This window comes from Chaetura pelagica, unplaced genomic scaffold (genome assembly GCF_000747805.2).
Source record: "Chaetura pelagica isolate M959 unplaced genomic scaffold, ChaPel_1.0 scaffold11, whole genome shotgun sequence".
In the NCBI taxonomy this organism is placed as follows: domain Eukaryota; kingdom Metazoa; phylum Chordata; class Aves; order Apodiformes; family Apodidae; genus Chaetura; species Chaetura pelagica.
This window is the reverse complement of record NW_009952694.1, coordinates 6,239,418-6,253,885: the sequence shown is the minus strand read 5'-3', so window position 1 is coordinate 6,253,885 and position 14,468 is coordinate 6,239,418. Positions and strand designations below refer to the sequence as shown.

The 14,468-nt window shown below is 38.8% G+C and overlaps 1 protein-coding gene across 1 annotated transcript in view; it reads left to right on the top strand.

The window, feature by feature from the left end:
* SPTLC2 (serine palmitoyltransferase, long chain base subunit 2) overlaps positions 1–14,468 on the top strand; it is a 62,911-nt gene that overhangs the window by 20,022 nt on the left and 28,421 nt on the right. Inside the window, exon 8 of the mRNA XM_009993907.1 lies at positions 138–264. Coding sequence (XP_009992209.1) covers positions 138–264 — 127 coding nt within the window. The remainder of the gene's footprint in view (positions 1–137; positions 265–14,468) is intronic.

Sequence of the window (14,468 nt, the reverse complement as noted above, 5' to 3'; positions counted from 1 at the left end):
TGAGATACTTCTTGTCTTCCAGGACATTCTGAAAGAGGTTTCTTGTGTTGGCTTGTTTTATTGTGTGATTAAGACACAATAAAACATTTCTTTGAGTGCTGGGAAGTCAATGTCTGATGCCTCTTGTGTTTTGCTAGGAACTGATTGATTACCTCAGGACGTACTCTCACAGTGCTGTGTATGCAACATCAATGTCACCTCCTGTTGTGGAGCAAGTCATCACCTCCATGAAGTGCATTATGGGTGAAGATGGTACAACTGTTGGTAAGTCTTTCTAACAGTAAGCATGGGAAGCCAAGCAGAACCTCTTTATCACTTCAACAGATAGCTTGTTCAGTGGACACATTCTATTATCTGTAAGTACATGTAGACTTCAAATTTCTGAGGCAATAAATGGATTTACTATCCTACTTGGCAGATAAGCCTAATAACAGAATAAGGAATTTCCAGCTAGAGGTAAGTCATCTTACTCTTATCTAAAACACAGTATTGTCTTGTATTGAATTTTGTTCTGTCCAGGTTTTCTCTCCTCCTTCTTATCTTCCCCATTGTCTGTCTTCTGTTTGTAGCCCCACTTCTTAAATTGCTTTCTGAGTATTTTGCCATGTATCTTTTACAGTCTAGTGTGCCGGTTACTGCAGGGGCAGTGCTTTTGATTTTAATCTCTAGTATAATTTTTTGCTTGCACCTCAGTTAAAGTAAATACAGCAGTGTTTCTGAAATCCCTTTTTACCTGGAGAAATAGAGGCAGTTTTCAAGATTAGTAGATTTAATGCAGTAGCAGAAGAAATGCAGCATATTTGTCTTTTTCTTAGTTTTCTTTTTCATTATAAAAGTAAGAAAGGGGAAATTTGTACTACTGTTGATGCATTCAAAGTCAAATACTTAAGTTCCCCTTCCTGGGAGGTAACCACCTCCTTCTGTTACAGCATGAAGTAAATAGTGATATGTAAGCAGCCTTGAAACTGAAATGGTACAGCACTTTGCCTGTAGAATACTTTTCCTCCTTCACAGGTAACTAAAATGTGAGCAGCTCACACAGGCTGACAGTCTGGTTTGCTGAGGAGCTGTCAGTGGCATGGAGTTCAGAGTCTTAAAATTCAAACTGCAGAATATATTCAGTTATGGGAGCTGCAGGCGTCTGGCCACAAGGTGGTGGTGTATACTGAAGAACTGTACTTGCTCTTGAACCTGGGTCATGGGATATTAATCAAGCTTCATGCTGCACGAAAAGTTTTACAAATGGGCTGGGTCTTGTCATCTTAAAAGTGACTGTTGGAGCCCTTTCAAACTGATGATTTACCAACAGTTTGTGGTCTGCTCAGGTGTTGCTTGTTTTGGGTTTCTTCCAGTATCTGTTTTGCTTAATGAAGTGGGAAGCAAGGAATGGGTAGCTGATTTCTGTTTGCAGTATTCAAACGAAGGCATTTTTGTGCCTTTGTGAGGCTGCAGTATGATACTTTTTCAGGAGAATGGGAGCAACTTAGAGAACTCCAGACTGTTCTCCTGCCATTATGCCAGGAAGATCCATCAGAGCTGAAAGGTGAACCAGATCAGGAACCAATTTGGCAATCTTAAACTCAGAGGGTTTTCTTGTTGTTGTGTTGCTTAAAATGCATGTCAGACTACATCCTAGTAACTTGGTGCACAGGATTACCAGAAGTCCTAGTCATTCTTCCTATTGAGAAAAGAAGTGGGATTGGTGTTTGAAGGCTGTATCATTTCAAAAAAGCTTCTGAATGTCTGATTTCTCTGCAAGCTGTAGCACTTTTCGGAAGTGCTGCATACTACAGCCAAGTCCCTGTCTACTCATGCTCACAAAGGATTTCTTACTTACAGGTCTTGTGAAAGTGTTACTGGCTTTCAAAACATCTTAAGTCAGCCTTCAGCTAGGATGAGCACCTCGTAGGATGGTCCCTGTATGAAAGTACTTCTCTGTTTTTTGGGGTTTTTTTTCTGCACCATGCTGTTTCCCAGTCCTGCATTTTTTTTAATTGCCTTAAGGTTTTTTGAGATGATACTACTTTGTAGGCATTTTCTGTGGATCAAGTTGGCAAAAATTCAGTTGGGTGAAATGAACAACTGCTTAGTGGTAGCATGACAAAGTTTTTTCCTTGTTTAAGGGATTTGGGTGAAAAGTTTCCTTTGGATTCTGTGGAATTAGGGGTGGAGCTCTGGAAGACCACTGCCTGCAGTTGGTTTGACTACAAGTGAATGTGGAGAAAAGTGGTGCTGGTAAGAGTTGTTAACTGTGGAAGACAAGTAGAGAAATTATGTTAATTGGATCACTGGTAAGCACCTCTGAATCAACTGCATATTAAAAAAACATCGCTGCTTTTAAGTTAGTCAAGCCAAGCTAATGGATTAAGGAAAACTGAGATAGGACAGTGGTTTTACAAGGGCACAGGAGCTAGAATCGTAACAGTAGACTGCTAGCTCCCAACCCTGATTTTTGGGCCACAGCTACATCTTTTAATGGCTTCAAGTATGGTTTGTTGAAAAGAGCCTTTGGTGCTTCTTTGCCTGCTTCCTTTCACCGTGTGCTGCCATCCTTCATGCCATTGTACCTTTGTGGAAATGGTGATGTCGGATCGAGATGGTCTGTAGCTGAGGAATATGTAGTAGGAAGCAATTAGTTTTTGAGGATTAAAGGATTTTTTTGTCTATTGTTTTGCAGAAATAAGCTAATTCTCTCCCCTTATACTTTAAGTTGGTTCTGAATTTAATTAAATATATGGAGGCACTGAGTTTACAATGTAAGGCATTGTAGTTACTAAAACATTATGTAACTAGAAAAAGTAAATACCTCGTTTCAGATCTTTCCAGCAAGCTGCCAGCAACTAAGTAGGATATAAGTAGGATGCAGCACAGACGAAATACAGATGCTGTGAAAAGCTGAACGGCTGCTTATAGAGAATATAAGATGGATGGCATGCAAATGTGCTGCCTGAATTGGGCCCATAGTTTCTGATGTCTTGATTTTTGTTCAAACTGAACTGTTAAATCTCTCTGTTTATGCATGTGACTAGCAAGCATCAGTCTCTCTGAAGACAGTTCACAGAATCATAGAATGGTTTGGGTTGGAAAGGATCTTGAAGATCATTTAGTTCCAACCCCCCTGCATAGGCAGGGGCACCTCCAAGTAGACCAGGTTGCTCAAAGCCCCATCCCACTTGCAGGGATATAATTATATATGTATACAAGTATGTTACTTGCTTATTCATCCAGACTGCAAAAAACACTCCCAACAGCCAAAGAGATGGCAGAGCCATGTTACAAGTTCTTGGTAGCAGTGTTTCCCACACTGCTTCTGAAACTCCACTGCATTATTAGCTCAATGCTGTATGTCAGTCCTGTTTGCATTACTTGTCTTGCATGTAATTGGCTAGAAGACCATCATGTGGTCTTAAACAAAACATACTTCATTTGTGATGACTTGAGAATTTCTTCAAAGGAACAGTCGTCCTCAGGAGTGGTGAACGTTTTAAGCACATAGCATATTCTCAGAAAGTTCCAGTGACAGTGTACTGAGTACCTCGCATATATTCACATTCAGCTTTGATGTACAGTAGAGCAAAGTGACTAGAAAAGTTGGAGAAGGCTGTTTTCTGCAAAAGCACATTTTTTATGCTGGTTGTCCAGTTCAAAGCCACTATGGGAACATAAGAGATGTAATATATCCTGTGTGACTTGTGTTCTGTTGGCAGTGCTGGTGTTCAGGACCCAGCCTGTTTGTTGTGTAAAATCGCTGGGTGCAAGTAGAAGAAAATCATAAAGTAACCAGGCAAGAGATGTGGACAAATCAAAACATGCAAGGTGAAACCAGTCTAGGAACTGATTAACCTCCGTCAGAGATGAAACTTAGTTTGCTGTCATGTGTATTAAAAATGGAAGGTTAACCTTAAATCCAGAAGATTTTTTAAGTTTGAGCTAAAGCTGGCAGTGTTCATGGGCTGTAAAGAAGTAAACTAATTAACTAATAATAATTATACATGTTGACATAAGTTTACTGTCTTCCATCTCATTTTCATGTGGCAGATACTCCACACCCAAACACAGTGCTTCAAATACTGTGTTCAGTTCTGGGCCTCTGCCTGCAAGAAGGAAATTGAGGTGCTGGAGTGTATCCAGAGAAGGGCGACAAAGCTGGTGAAGGATCTAGAGCACAAGTCTTAGGAGGAGTAGCTGAGAGAACTGAGGTTGTATAACCTGGCAAAGGGAAGACCTCATCCCTTTCTACAACTACCTGAAAGGAAGCTGTAGTGAGGTGGGTGTCGTGCTCTTCTGCTGAGTAACCAGAGATAGGACAAGAGGAAATGGCCTCAAATTGTTCCAGGGAACAATCTCTTTATTGAAATGTTTGTTGGGCACTGGAACAGGCTTCCCAGGGAAGTGGTTCGATCACCATCCCTGGAGGTATTCCAGAGAAGTGTAGATGTGGTGCTTAAGGATATGGTTTAAAGGTGGACTTGGCAGTGTGCTAAGTTAATGGTTGGTTAAAGGTCTTTTTCAACCAAAATTATTTTGATTCTATGTATAGAATAAGTTAGACCTTGCCCAAGATGGCACTTGAAGAAAACATTCAAAATTTGAGCACTGTATAGAAACCAAGGATTATTATTGTACTGTACATGGCTCTAACCTCACAAGCAGTGTCAGTAGCAGGAGCAGTTGCTTAGGTCATCCCAGTAGCTCACTGATTGGAAATGCGTAACTAACCTTTGAGGGCTAGGCAGTTAGCTACACATAGCTGCATTTGTATTTCTCTTATCCAGGCTCCTCAGTTGTGAAGAGCTAGTAGTTGATTACATCTTGTTAGAGGAAATGTTAGAAATGTTAAAAAAAATACTGTTAATTTCTGCTCTTGTCACTGCTTTGTGCAACAAACTTGGGCGAGTTAAATCAGAAAATGTAGTTAAACTAACTATAGCCAAAGAGAATAAGAATGTACAACTGTGTTGGCAGAGAACTGAGCCTAACTAAGCTGTTGAGGAGACAGAACCATTGCTATATATGCAGAAAGGATCGAAGGCTGCAATTAGTATTTTAACTTCCATGTAGTTAATCAGGTCCTCAAGTGGAGGTATGACCTCAGTAGTTCAGTCAGCTGCCTGATTAGTAGATATCTAGTAGTAGTACTAGAATGTAGTTGGACATTTTGTAAAATTCCCCTTTTCTTTCCAAAGACAAGCCAGAAATGTATGCAAATATGAAGTGTAAGTACCAATGAAGTGATAGCCCGTGTTACATCACCTGGAATTTTAAGTAGTTTATGGTGTATTTAAAAATGAAGTTTGTACCTTGCCATTGTTAGCAGTGGATACACAAATGGATGCAGTGGCTACTGTTGTGCTCCAAAGGGGAAATAAATACTTCTGTGCAAGCTGAGGTTGAAAACATCAAATTAGCATTAAAATCGGTTCATTTGAATTTCCTCCAATAATGCACTTGTTAATGAGGTGTTAAATTATCACCTTGGGAACCAGGGAACCAGTCAAAACTAATTTGACCGAAGTGAAAACTTTTTTTGTTGCTGCCCTTGAGAATCTCAAGCTGAGCTGGGAAACTGTTGGAAAAACAAATACTCTGGGGGTCATAAAGAGAGTTTCCTGCTTCTCTCCAGGGGACTGACAGTTTTAAACATCACTCTCTGTATTTGTGCTTCCAGCTGGGGATCTTTTAAATCCAGCTTGTTGCTGCACCCCTACCTCCCTCCCTCCCACAGAGCGTGGCAAACCTCCAGAAAAATTGCTTTAACCTGGGCTGGACAGGATAAATCTTTCAGCCTTTGTGCTTTGAAGAGTGTTAACAGACATTAGGAGAGCTGTACCCTTTGTGTTGTGTGTTGGAATGTGAGAAATCTTCAGTGCCTCTTCTTTTGGACTTTAATCAACTTTGTGGTGTTTGTGCAAGAGCTCATAAACCTTTATAACTGTACATCCACTCTGTTCTCATAACATTCTGGTTCCTGCTATTTCTGTTCAGGTGTGAACTCTCATATGTTCATAGCCTAAACACTGGTCTGTCATAGTAGAAATGCACTTAAGAATGTGGCTTTGTTGGAGTAATGTAATTTTTCTTTCTTACACTACATTTGATTTAAAACATGTGGCTTGCTTTTTACTCTCAATAGCACTCAAGTTGCCACCTTTCTACAGAATGCTGGTGTGCTGCTCTTACTGGGAAAGGAGAAAATGATGGGTAGCAGCTCACTAGCATATATTGTTTGCAATAGTGTGCAGATATTTGCTAATGTCTGAGAATTAATGAACTTCCTTAAACAGTACAGATTTAATCCTTGAAGGAAGAAGCTGCTGTCTAAAAAACCTGCATGCCAATTAGTGTGTTTTGAAAGCATATGGCCAGTGGAGAGATTTGAGATTACTTTAAATGAATTTGTGCAGATTGTCTTGCGTCAAGCTTCAACAGTGGGGTTTAGCTCAAGATAAACTGGCTTGCTGAGAACAGGGTAAATCAACCTGTGGAGCTTCTTGCTGTTCTGGGTAAGCTTCTGTTAATGATCAGGTTATTGCCTAATTGTTGCAGAGTGGAGAAGTTGTGGTTACAAGACTGTCTGCATGAGGGGAAATGTATTACAAAGTATGCATGGTTCTCATGTTCGTGTTGCCTGACAGCTCCTAAGATTTCTTAACTCTTTGTCTTTGAAAATTGAGATTTAAAAAAAAAAACACCAAAAAGTGCCAGTAAAATGCTTCTGAAGCTTCCCAAGACTTTCAAGCTGGCCTTTCTATTAGTCAGCTTATTATTGAATTGGATAAGTGTGTTGACAAACTCACACCCTAAATGGGTAGTGGAGAACTCATTTGCTCTGCAACTACCAGAACCAAGTACTCTCTGCAAACAGATGTGGTACTCTTTAAGAGAGTAACTGTATAAAGATCTGGAAAAAGAATGTTTAGTACCTCCAAACAATACTGAAAATAGCTTTTCTTTTCTAGGGTTATTGCTGTATTCTTGACAAGTAACTTTTTGTTCAGGACCTGGCATTATAGAGACAATTGTTGATTTTATATGCACAGCTTTGATCTTTCCAGGATCTGTGGAAAATAGAGCTGTGCAGGAAAAACAAGTCTGTAAAAGTCACAGCAGAGACGAGGCCTCCAGGGTTTGAGCCTTTTCAGGCACAAAGTCTTCTCTTCCACCTCACTGCCATTCCAGGTGGCAGGCTACCAGGAGCTGCTTGCCAAATACAACTTACTAACATGGGAAAGCTCAGCACCCTTCCTGTTGAAATTATTGCAGAGATTTAAGGTAAATGTGAGAGCACACTGGAAAGGCAAGCATGGCTACTATAACAGATACACAAGCAGATGTGGGCAGCTCTGACATGGTGTCAAATTTGCAGGCTAGAGCTTTTATTGTAAGATGAGCTTCTTGGCTGTAAGCATCTTCGATGTCAAAGGAGAAATTTGAGATGTTCAGGACCTCTTACGGGAATGGAGCAAGGTCTTCATAAAAAGATGTCCTGAAGACTGTTCTTTGAAAGATTCTGGTGCTGCCTTCTCAGTGACTTCATACGTAAGCTTCCTATTTAAGAAGCAAACAAAACCAAAACAACTCCTGCAGAGTGGAAATTTTAAATTTTAAGACACATTAATAAAGAGCACTTACAGACTTGCAGCATTGTGTCTCTCCCATGGCTCCTTGTGTTAGGGAGGTGAAATATCTAGCAATATTGAGATGTGTATCAAGGTCACGTTGAGGGACAGAACCATTTGGGAACTACAGTGCTCCATTCCATAGGGTCCCTTTTAGTATTACTGAGGAAAAGGAGGTATTTATGACTATTCTCTTCACTTTCCTTGTCCCTTAAGGGCTCTTCCTGCCAAGAGACTGTTAGTAGAAGGTATTTTGTCTGCCAGGATTTTTGTGGGTTTTCAGAGTAACTGCTAACACAAAGATAAAATACTTCTCATAGTACCATATAGGATAAGTTACTGGTCAAAGCCTAGTTCTGTGTAGGATCTCATTTTTGTCTCAAGCTCCTGGAGCCTGTTTTATAGTGATCCTAGCATTGTTTCTGTATGGGGTTGATTTCTGTTCAGTCTGGCCAAAAATTGTTACTCTGGTGTTTATGACTGCCATCTCCTAAAGGTGAGCACTTCATAACTGCTTGGTGTACCTCTTCTACTAAATATCAAGCTTTGCTGTGCTAGAACTTGGTCATGAGTCCAGCTACTTCAGGAACAATGCTGTTAGAAACTTTTAAGCTGTTGACATGGAGTGTGACCAATCAATTGACTTTTCCTGAATACTGCACTTACTTCCCAACTTATTTTATATTAAGAGCAGCACTTTGGTGGTTAATGCAGCTGTAGAAAATGAGAAGACTGTCATCTGCAGTTAGTCTGGGCTGTTTCTTATGGCTATGTCATTGCCTGTGATTTCTGGTGTACAAATCCCTCTATTTGGCTGAACTAGCTTTGAGATTCAGAGAAACAGATTAGGCCTGTGGCCAAGTCTGATTTTGTGAGGTGTTTCCTAGGGTTGTCAAAGGTAGCTCTGGTACAGCTAAAAATGCATTCTCTCCAATTTATAAAGATTTTCACTCTAATGCACGTGTAGCTAGAGATGTTTCTACTGATAAGATTGCTACAAAGGAGGGTTTTTTTTAATAAAAACTGAGTTCAGAATTGCATGTTTATTGCTGTTAAATCTGGACAAAGAAAACCCTTCTTGGTGTATGCTTGGTATAGGGAATGCTTGCTATGCACCTTTGTTCCTACACTGTTACACGAAACAAAGTCTTAGAGTAAATAGCTTATTCGTTTTGCATTGTCACTGCATCTTTTCTTGTCTTTTTCCATTTTCTCAAACATTACGAAGTCTTTGCTCAACAGAACCACCTGAAATTCGCTTAGTAATAGCAGTGGTCATATTCCTTACAGAAAGAAAAAAAAAAGTATATTTGAAAGATGAGAGGTACTTTAAATTCTTTACAAAAGGAACAGTTTGGGTTGAATTTGCAACAGGCTAGATAGGTGAGCCGCTTCGCTTACCTGTGTAAGTCCTTCCTAGTGTAAAGTTGTCATTATCACAAAATTGCAGGATGTTAGGGGTTGGAAGGGACTTCTGGAGATCATTGAGTCCAGCCCCTCTGCCTGAGCGGGACCATCACAGGATCTAGGACAGATCACTCAGAAACACATCCGAATGGGTCTTGAAAGTCTCCAGAGAAGGATATTCCACAGTCTCTCTGGGCAGCCTGTACCAGTCCTCTGTTACCTTTACAATAAAGAAGTTCTTCCTCATGTTGAGGTGGAACTTCCTGTGTTCTGGCTTGCATCCATTGCCCCTCATCCTATTGCAGGGCACAACTGAAAAGAGGTTGCCCCTTTGTTCTAACACCCACCCTCCAGATATTTATATATATATTAATAATATCCCCTCTCAGTCTTCTCTAGACTGAAAAGCCCCAGGTCTCTCAGCCTTTCCTCATAAGACAGTTGTTTCAGTCCCTTAATCATCCTCGTAGCCCTCTATTGGACTCTTTCAAGCAAGTCCTTGTCAGTCTCTCTTCTAGAAGCCTCACATAGGAGTGCCTGGAATAGCAAAAGTTAATGTGTTGAAAGTTCGCCAGCTCTTTCAGATGAAGCAACACTTGCAGTTTCTGTCTTGCAGGTCTTGGAAAGGTCAGAAGCTGATGAACAACTTTCTGTCCCAGCATCAACAGAGGCACTGAGAAATGGGTCTGAGAGGGGAATCATAGAGGAGCAACTGCTGAGATGTAGACAATTAGAGGAGAGGAATGTACAGATAAAAAAAAATTTTTCATATGTAGATCAATATACACAAGAAACTGCAGGCCTTGCAAATTGTAATCATTGTTGCTTCTGCTTAAATATAAGTTCTCCAGTGCACTTACCGACAAATTTCAGACTAGTACAGTGAGTAGTTTTAAAAAAAATAACCCCAAGAAACACACAAACAAAAAAGCAAGCTGCAAAAAAGATGAGCGTTCTTAAAGTTTAGAAATTGGTTTTAAAAGCTTCTGCAATTAATACATTTTATCCTTAAGTATTAGTTATTTGTTATCCTTGCCTTAGAGATGACTTTTTAATATAACAGGTTTTGCATAATTCAAGCATGGAAAACTGGTTAAAGATGGTAAATAATACACCTGTAGTGTACTATAATAAGATTATCAACGTACGTTTCATGTGGAAGGTTTTATTGTTTCACGCCTTTGCTAACTTAGACTGAAGTAGTATTCATTTTCACTATCCTGAGGTTATTGCAACATCTGGAGTTAACATTTAGTGATTTTTTTTTTTTTAATTCAAACCATAGGAATGTGGCTTTTTTTTCACCCAGAGTACTGTATCTACTATGAAAAAACTTTAAATATAGGTGAAAATTGCTACTGTCATTTAAAAAAACAAACAGCACAACAAAACACACCAACTTGGAAACTAGTTGGAAACTAGTTTACTGCTGATCTGTTAACATGGTGCATTCAGTGACACAGGTATGGCTGTCAGACTCTTCATCATTCCTAACCTTGAGCTTTTGCTCTAGCTTGCTTTGTATCTACTCATTTTTATTGGATATTAATCCTTCTATTTTTTATAATCACTCATACTTGCACCTGCTTCCTTCACCATGTTTTGAGAAAAAGTAGCCCAGTTTGTAGTAGAGGAATGCTGCACAGCCATTTTTTTGTTCCTTCTATTAGTAAGAAGGTAGCAGCTGGTAGCCTGTTGATTGTGGAAATTGTGCTCTAGTATCTTGGTTGAGTCCATGGATTTTGGTATATAGTTAATATATACATTTTAGTACCAAAGAAACCTTTCAAAGTTGATACGTAGATAGAAAAATACCGCCCTACAAGTGTTTGTCTTGTCTTCAGGATGAATTCTTTTGAAAATTTGTCGTGAAGTGAAGGATTTGCATAACAGTGTCTTCATGCAAGCTCTGGGAATACCTGGTAAATGAAGGTAATTGCTCTGTGTTCTGGGAAGTGTGTGTAACATCCAGGGGTTTTGTTAGTTCTGTTGTAATGGCATTGGAGTTGTGGGAGAAAGTGTTGCTGCTCAAGCAGTCTTAGATCCATATGGTGGTGTAGATAACATGGCTGAAGTTTGGTCTTGATGTATTTAGTGAGATTGAAGGGTTAACTGAAGGCTCATAGGGAGACTTCGGGAAGATTTCTCAGAGCGAAATTTTTGCTAATACAGGTTGTATAAATGTTCAATTACCTCCCTTTGAATTTGAGGGTAGTCTAGCATGTGACCATGAGGGCTGTACAAATCCATACATGTTAGGTTTCTCTAGTAGTATTATCTTGTGAAGTGTTTCAAGTGTCTTTTTCTTTCAAGTGTTGTCTGTATAGATCAGACCTATAAAACTTGAACTTTGTGCTTTGTAAAAAGAACAACTGATGTACAATACAGCTATTTTCCATTCAGAGAAATATGACTTACTATTTGTAATGGTCTATATACGTAGAGAACATCTGTGCCACATAATGTAGGATGAACTCCAGCCTAACAGCAGCATCATGGCAGAACTTGTGCTAATGATATGTAGCAGTACAATTATACTATTTGTTATTTGTTATATCTCTTGTGTGGACAGCTTTAGAGATACTTTTTGTTACCATTGTAAATGAACTTTAGAGATGGAAAGATTTCTTACAATGCTAGTGTTTTTGTTCTCTTCATGCTTAAGCTAAAACTGAATTTGTGTTTTATATTGACCTTATCTTTTTTGGCTATAGCTGTATTAAAATGTGAAGTGGCCTGATTTGCTGTTCTTACAGAAGATGTTCAGCTGGAGGCAATAATCTGTTTCTGTAATATATGCAATATTTTACAATTAGTGAAAGCAGTTAGTAATGCTAATTTAAACTAGGGGGCTACTAAGTTATTTGTAACAGTTCCTGGCTGAAACATATGAAGAGATCATGTTCTTGATCATATTCTCTTGTACTAAAAGGGCAAAGAGCATTTCTCTACCCTCTTGTATTGTTGTTTAAAATTCCAAAGAACACTTAGCTTTGATACTGACTTCCATTGTTGAAAAACAGTCTGCACAAAACAGATGGAAAATATAGTTCACACTCTTTGTTTCTGTATTGTAAAGCTACTGATGTGTCTCCATGGACATAGATTATAAATATCTTTATATAATATGCTTTGTCAAAGCTTGCACATTCCTTAGTCTGTAAATAAATGTGATGTTTGTATGTGTTCCTGATGTTTTTTCTCTTTGTGACTTCAATCTGCCATAAATGCATGCTGACCTCTTTGTGTTTGAATCTCTTTCCTTCTGTCTCTTCTTTACTGAAGCTTTGTCTTACTCTTGAGACTTTAAGCGCGAAGACATGCTATTTCAGTTCCAGTGTGCAAGGTGATATAATAAAAAGAAAACAAGTTTTTAAATGCTTGCTTTTCTCTAAATTTGCATTAACTTGGCAAGTTAAGTTTCAATAAAACTGTGTAAAGTTTTTTCATGTTTTTAACTTCTTCATGGTGGAGGCACCATAACCAGTTTAGAAGAATAGTCTCAACAGCACACATTCCTTTTCCCTTCCTTCTCAGCAAGGCACAAGAATAGCTGTCAAAGAGGGTACGTACAGCTGCCTTTGCAATGATTATGTATTTTATTATAATGACTCTGCATTTTCATAATATGCAATTTGTACAAGGTATTGTGTAACTAGTGTTAATGTTAATCACATAAATCCTTCCAGTAATTAATATGCAGAGTTGTTAGAGAATTCTTGTACCCAGGCAACACAAACTTAATGTATTTGTTCTGAAGGGGTAGCCTGAATCTTATTCTTTAAAGTTATTGGTTCATCTGAACCAATGCTTTTACATTCACTTTCAAAAGAAAGATGACTGTAAATCATAGTTGGTAGCATGCAGTGAATTTCAGCTGTGACAGCAGTGTGACCGGATACAGTGAACATGGTATAAACAAACATGAACAGCTAAACATAAAAACTAAATAATCATAAAGTATTGCTCTTATGAATTGTATTTCATTAATCACTTTCTGGATTCCTGGGAGTGGGATTACTTGTTGCAGGTAGTACTGCTTTTCCACACCAGATCTTTCAGCTTGTGTGAGTGAAGTTGAGCTGGTGGTGTGTTTTTGTTCTCACTTTCTCTCAGAGGGCAGTAACTTGGTCCAGTGTAGCTTTTCTATTTAGCTATGATAATCTAGAGAGAACTTAAGTTGCTTTCAGTAGAAATTCAGCCTCTGGAAAAGTTCTGTGTGGAAAAATACTGTGGTGGCCTGTGGGGCTGGAGTCAGGGTGCATTTCTGGATCTCTTCATGAGCCTAGTCTCCCACTGCAGCATTGTTATATAGAGCTTGGAACGTATCAGAGGAGATAGGTGTAATGTGACCATGAAATGGAGTTGTTCCTATAGAGTCCTCTGCATAAGAAATCATTTTGTATTCAGTCAGTCTTACTGATTTTTAGATACACAGACACATGCTCTCCTCCTCTTCTCATTCTTCTTTAACGGTAACATAGAGTCAATGGATTTTTTTAATTTATTTTTTTTTTGTCAGCAGTGTTTTGGTTGGGGTTTTTTGTTTGGTTGTTTTGGGTTTGTTTTTTTGCTTTTGAACAAAATCAATTCTTCACCAAAGACATGAAATCCTCCTACTGTCTGTGAAAATTCACACTGAACACAAATGGAGAGCGTGGGATCTTTTGTTTTATATTGTGCAAACTTTAGACACAGTTGCTATTTTTGCAGTGTCTGCCTGGAACCTGGTATACCATTGTAGTTAATAATGGAAAAAAATTTAAAAGCATCTTACTTGGTTAAGTGTAATTCTAGTACTCGGTAAGGAATCTGATGGTACCAGATCTTTTTTAAGTCTTTCCTGCATCTTAAAAAAGCAGTTTCTGTAATACACAGTACGTTTTGAGTATGCAGGGAAATGATGAAAGACTTTCCCATCTCTTGAAACTGAGTTCTTGGAATAAATTACAAATTGTTGACATTATGTTTGAGAGTGTGGTTCTCTTTTACATGGTGAACTTAAATAGATTATTTATGCCGTGTAGGTCTACTATTTGGTAGTTTATCATTAAAATCAGAAGACTGCTGAAAGTAAACAATGTGAGCAATTCATTTTAGTTTGCATATTGTCTTATGGAAGATAAAAGCCAGTGTAAATGTGAATGGGAGTTGTGGTTTCTAAATAAAAGAGCTATATCAGGTTTGGGGGTGTGGGGTTTTTTTCCTAGGGCTAACTGATTAGTAATTCAGGCTTTTGCAAAACAACACTTGCCTCATGACAGTTTTTGTATGTTAGGCTTAAATAAACAGTGATGTGCAAAGTCTGCTTCACAGCAGTCCTTGAACACTGTCTATAGCCAATAGTATTTTGGCAGCCCAGGCATTTCCAGGTTTTGTGAGAGAATCAATCCAGCACAACTTTCTGCAGAGACAGGCCTAAGGGAGCGTATATCCTGCTGA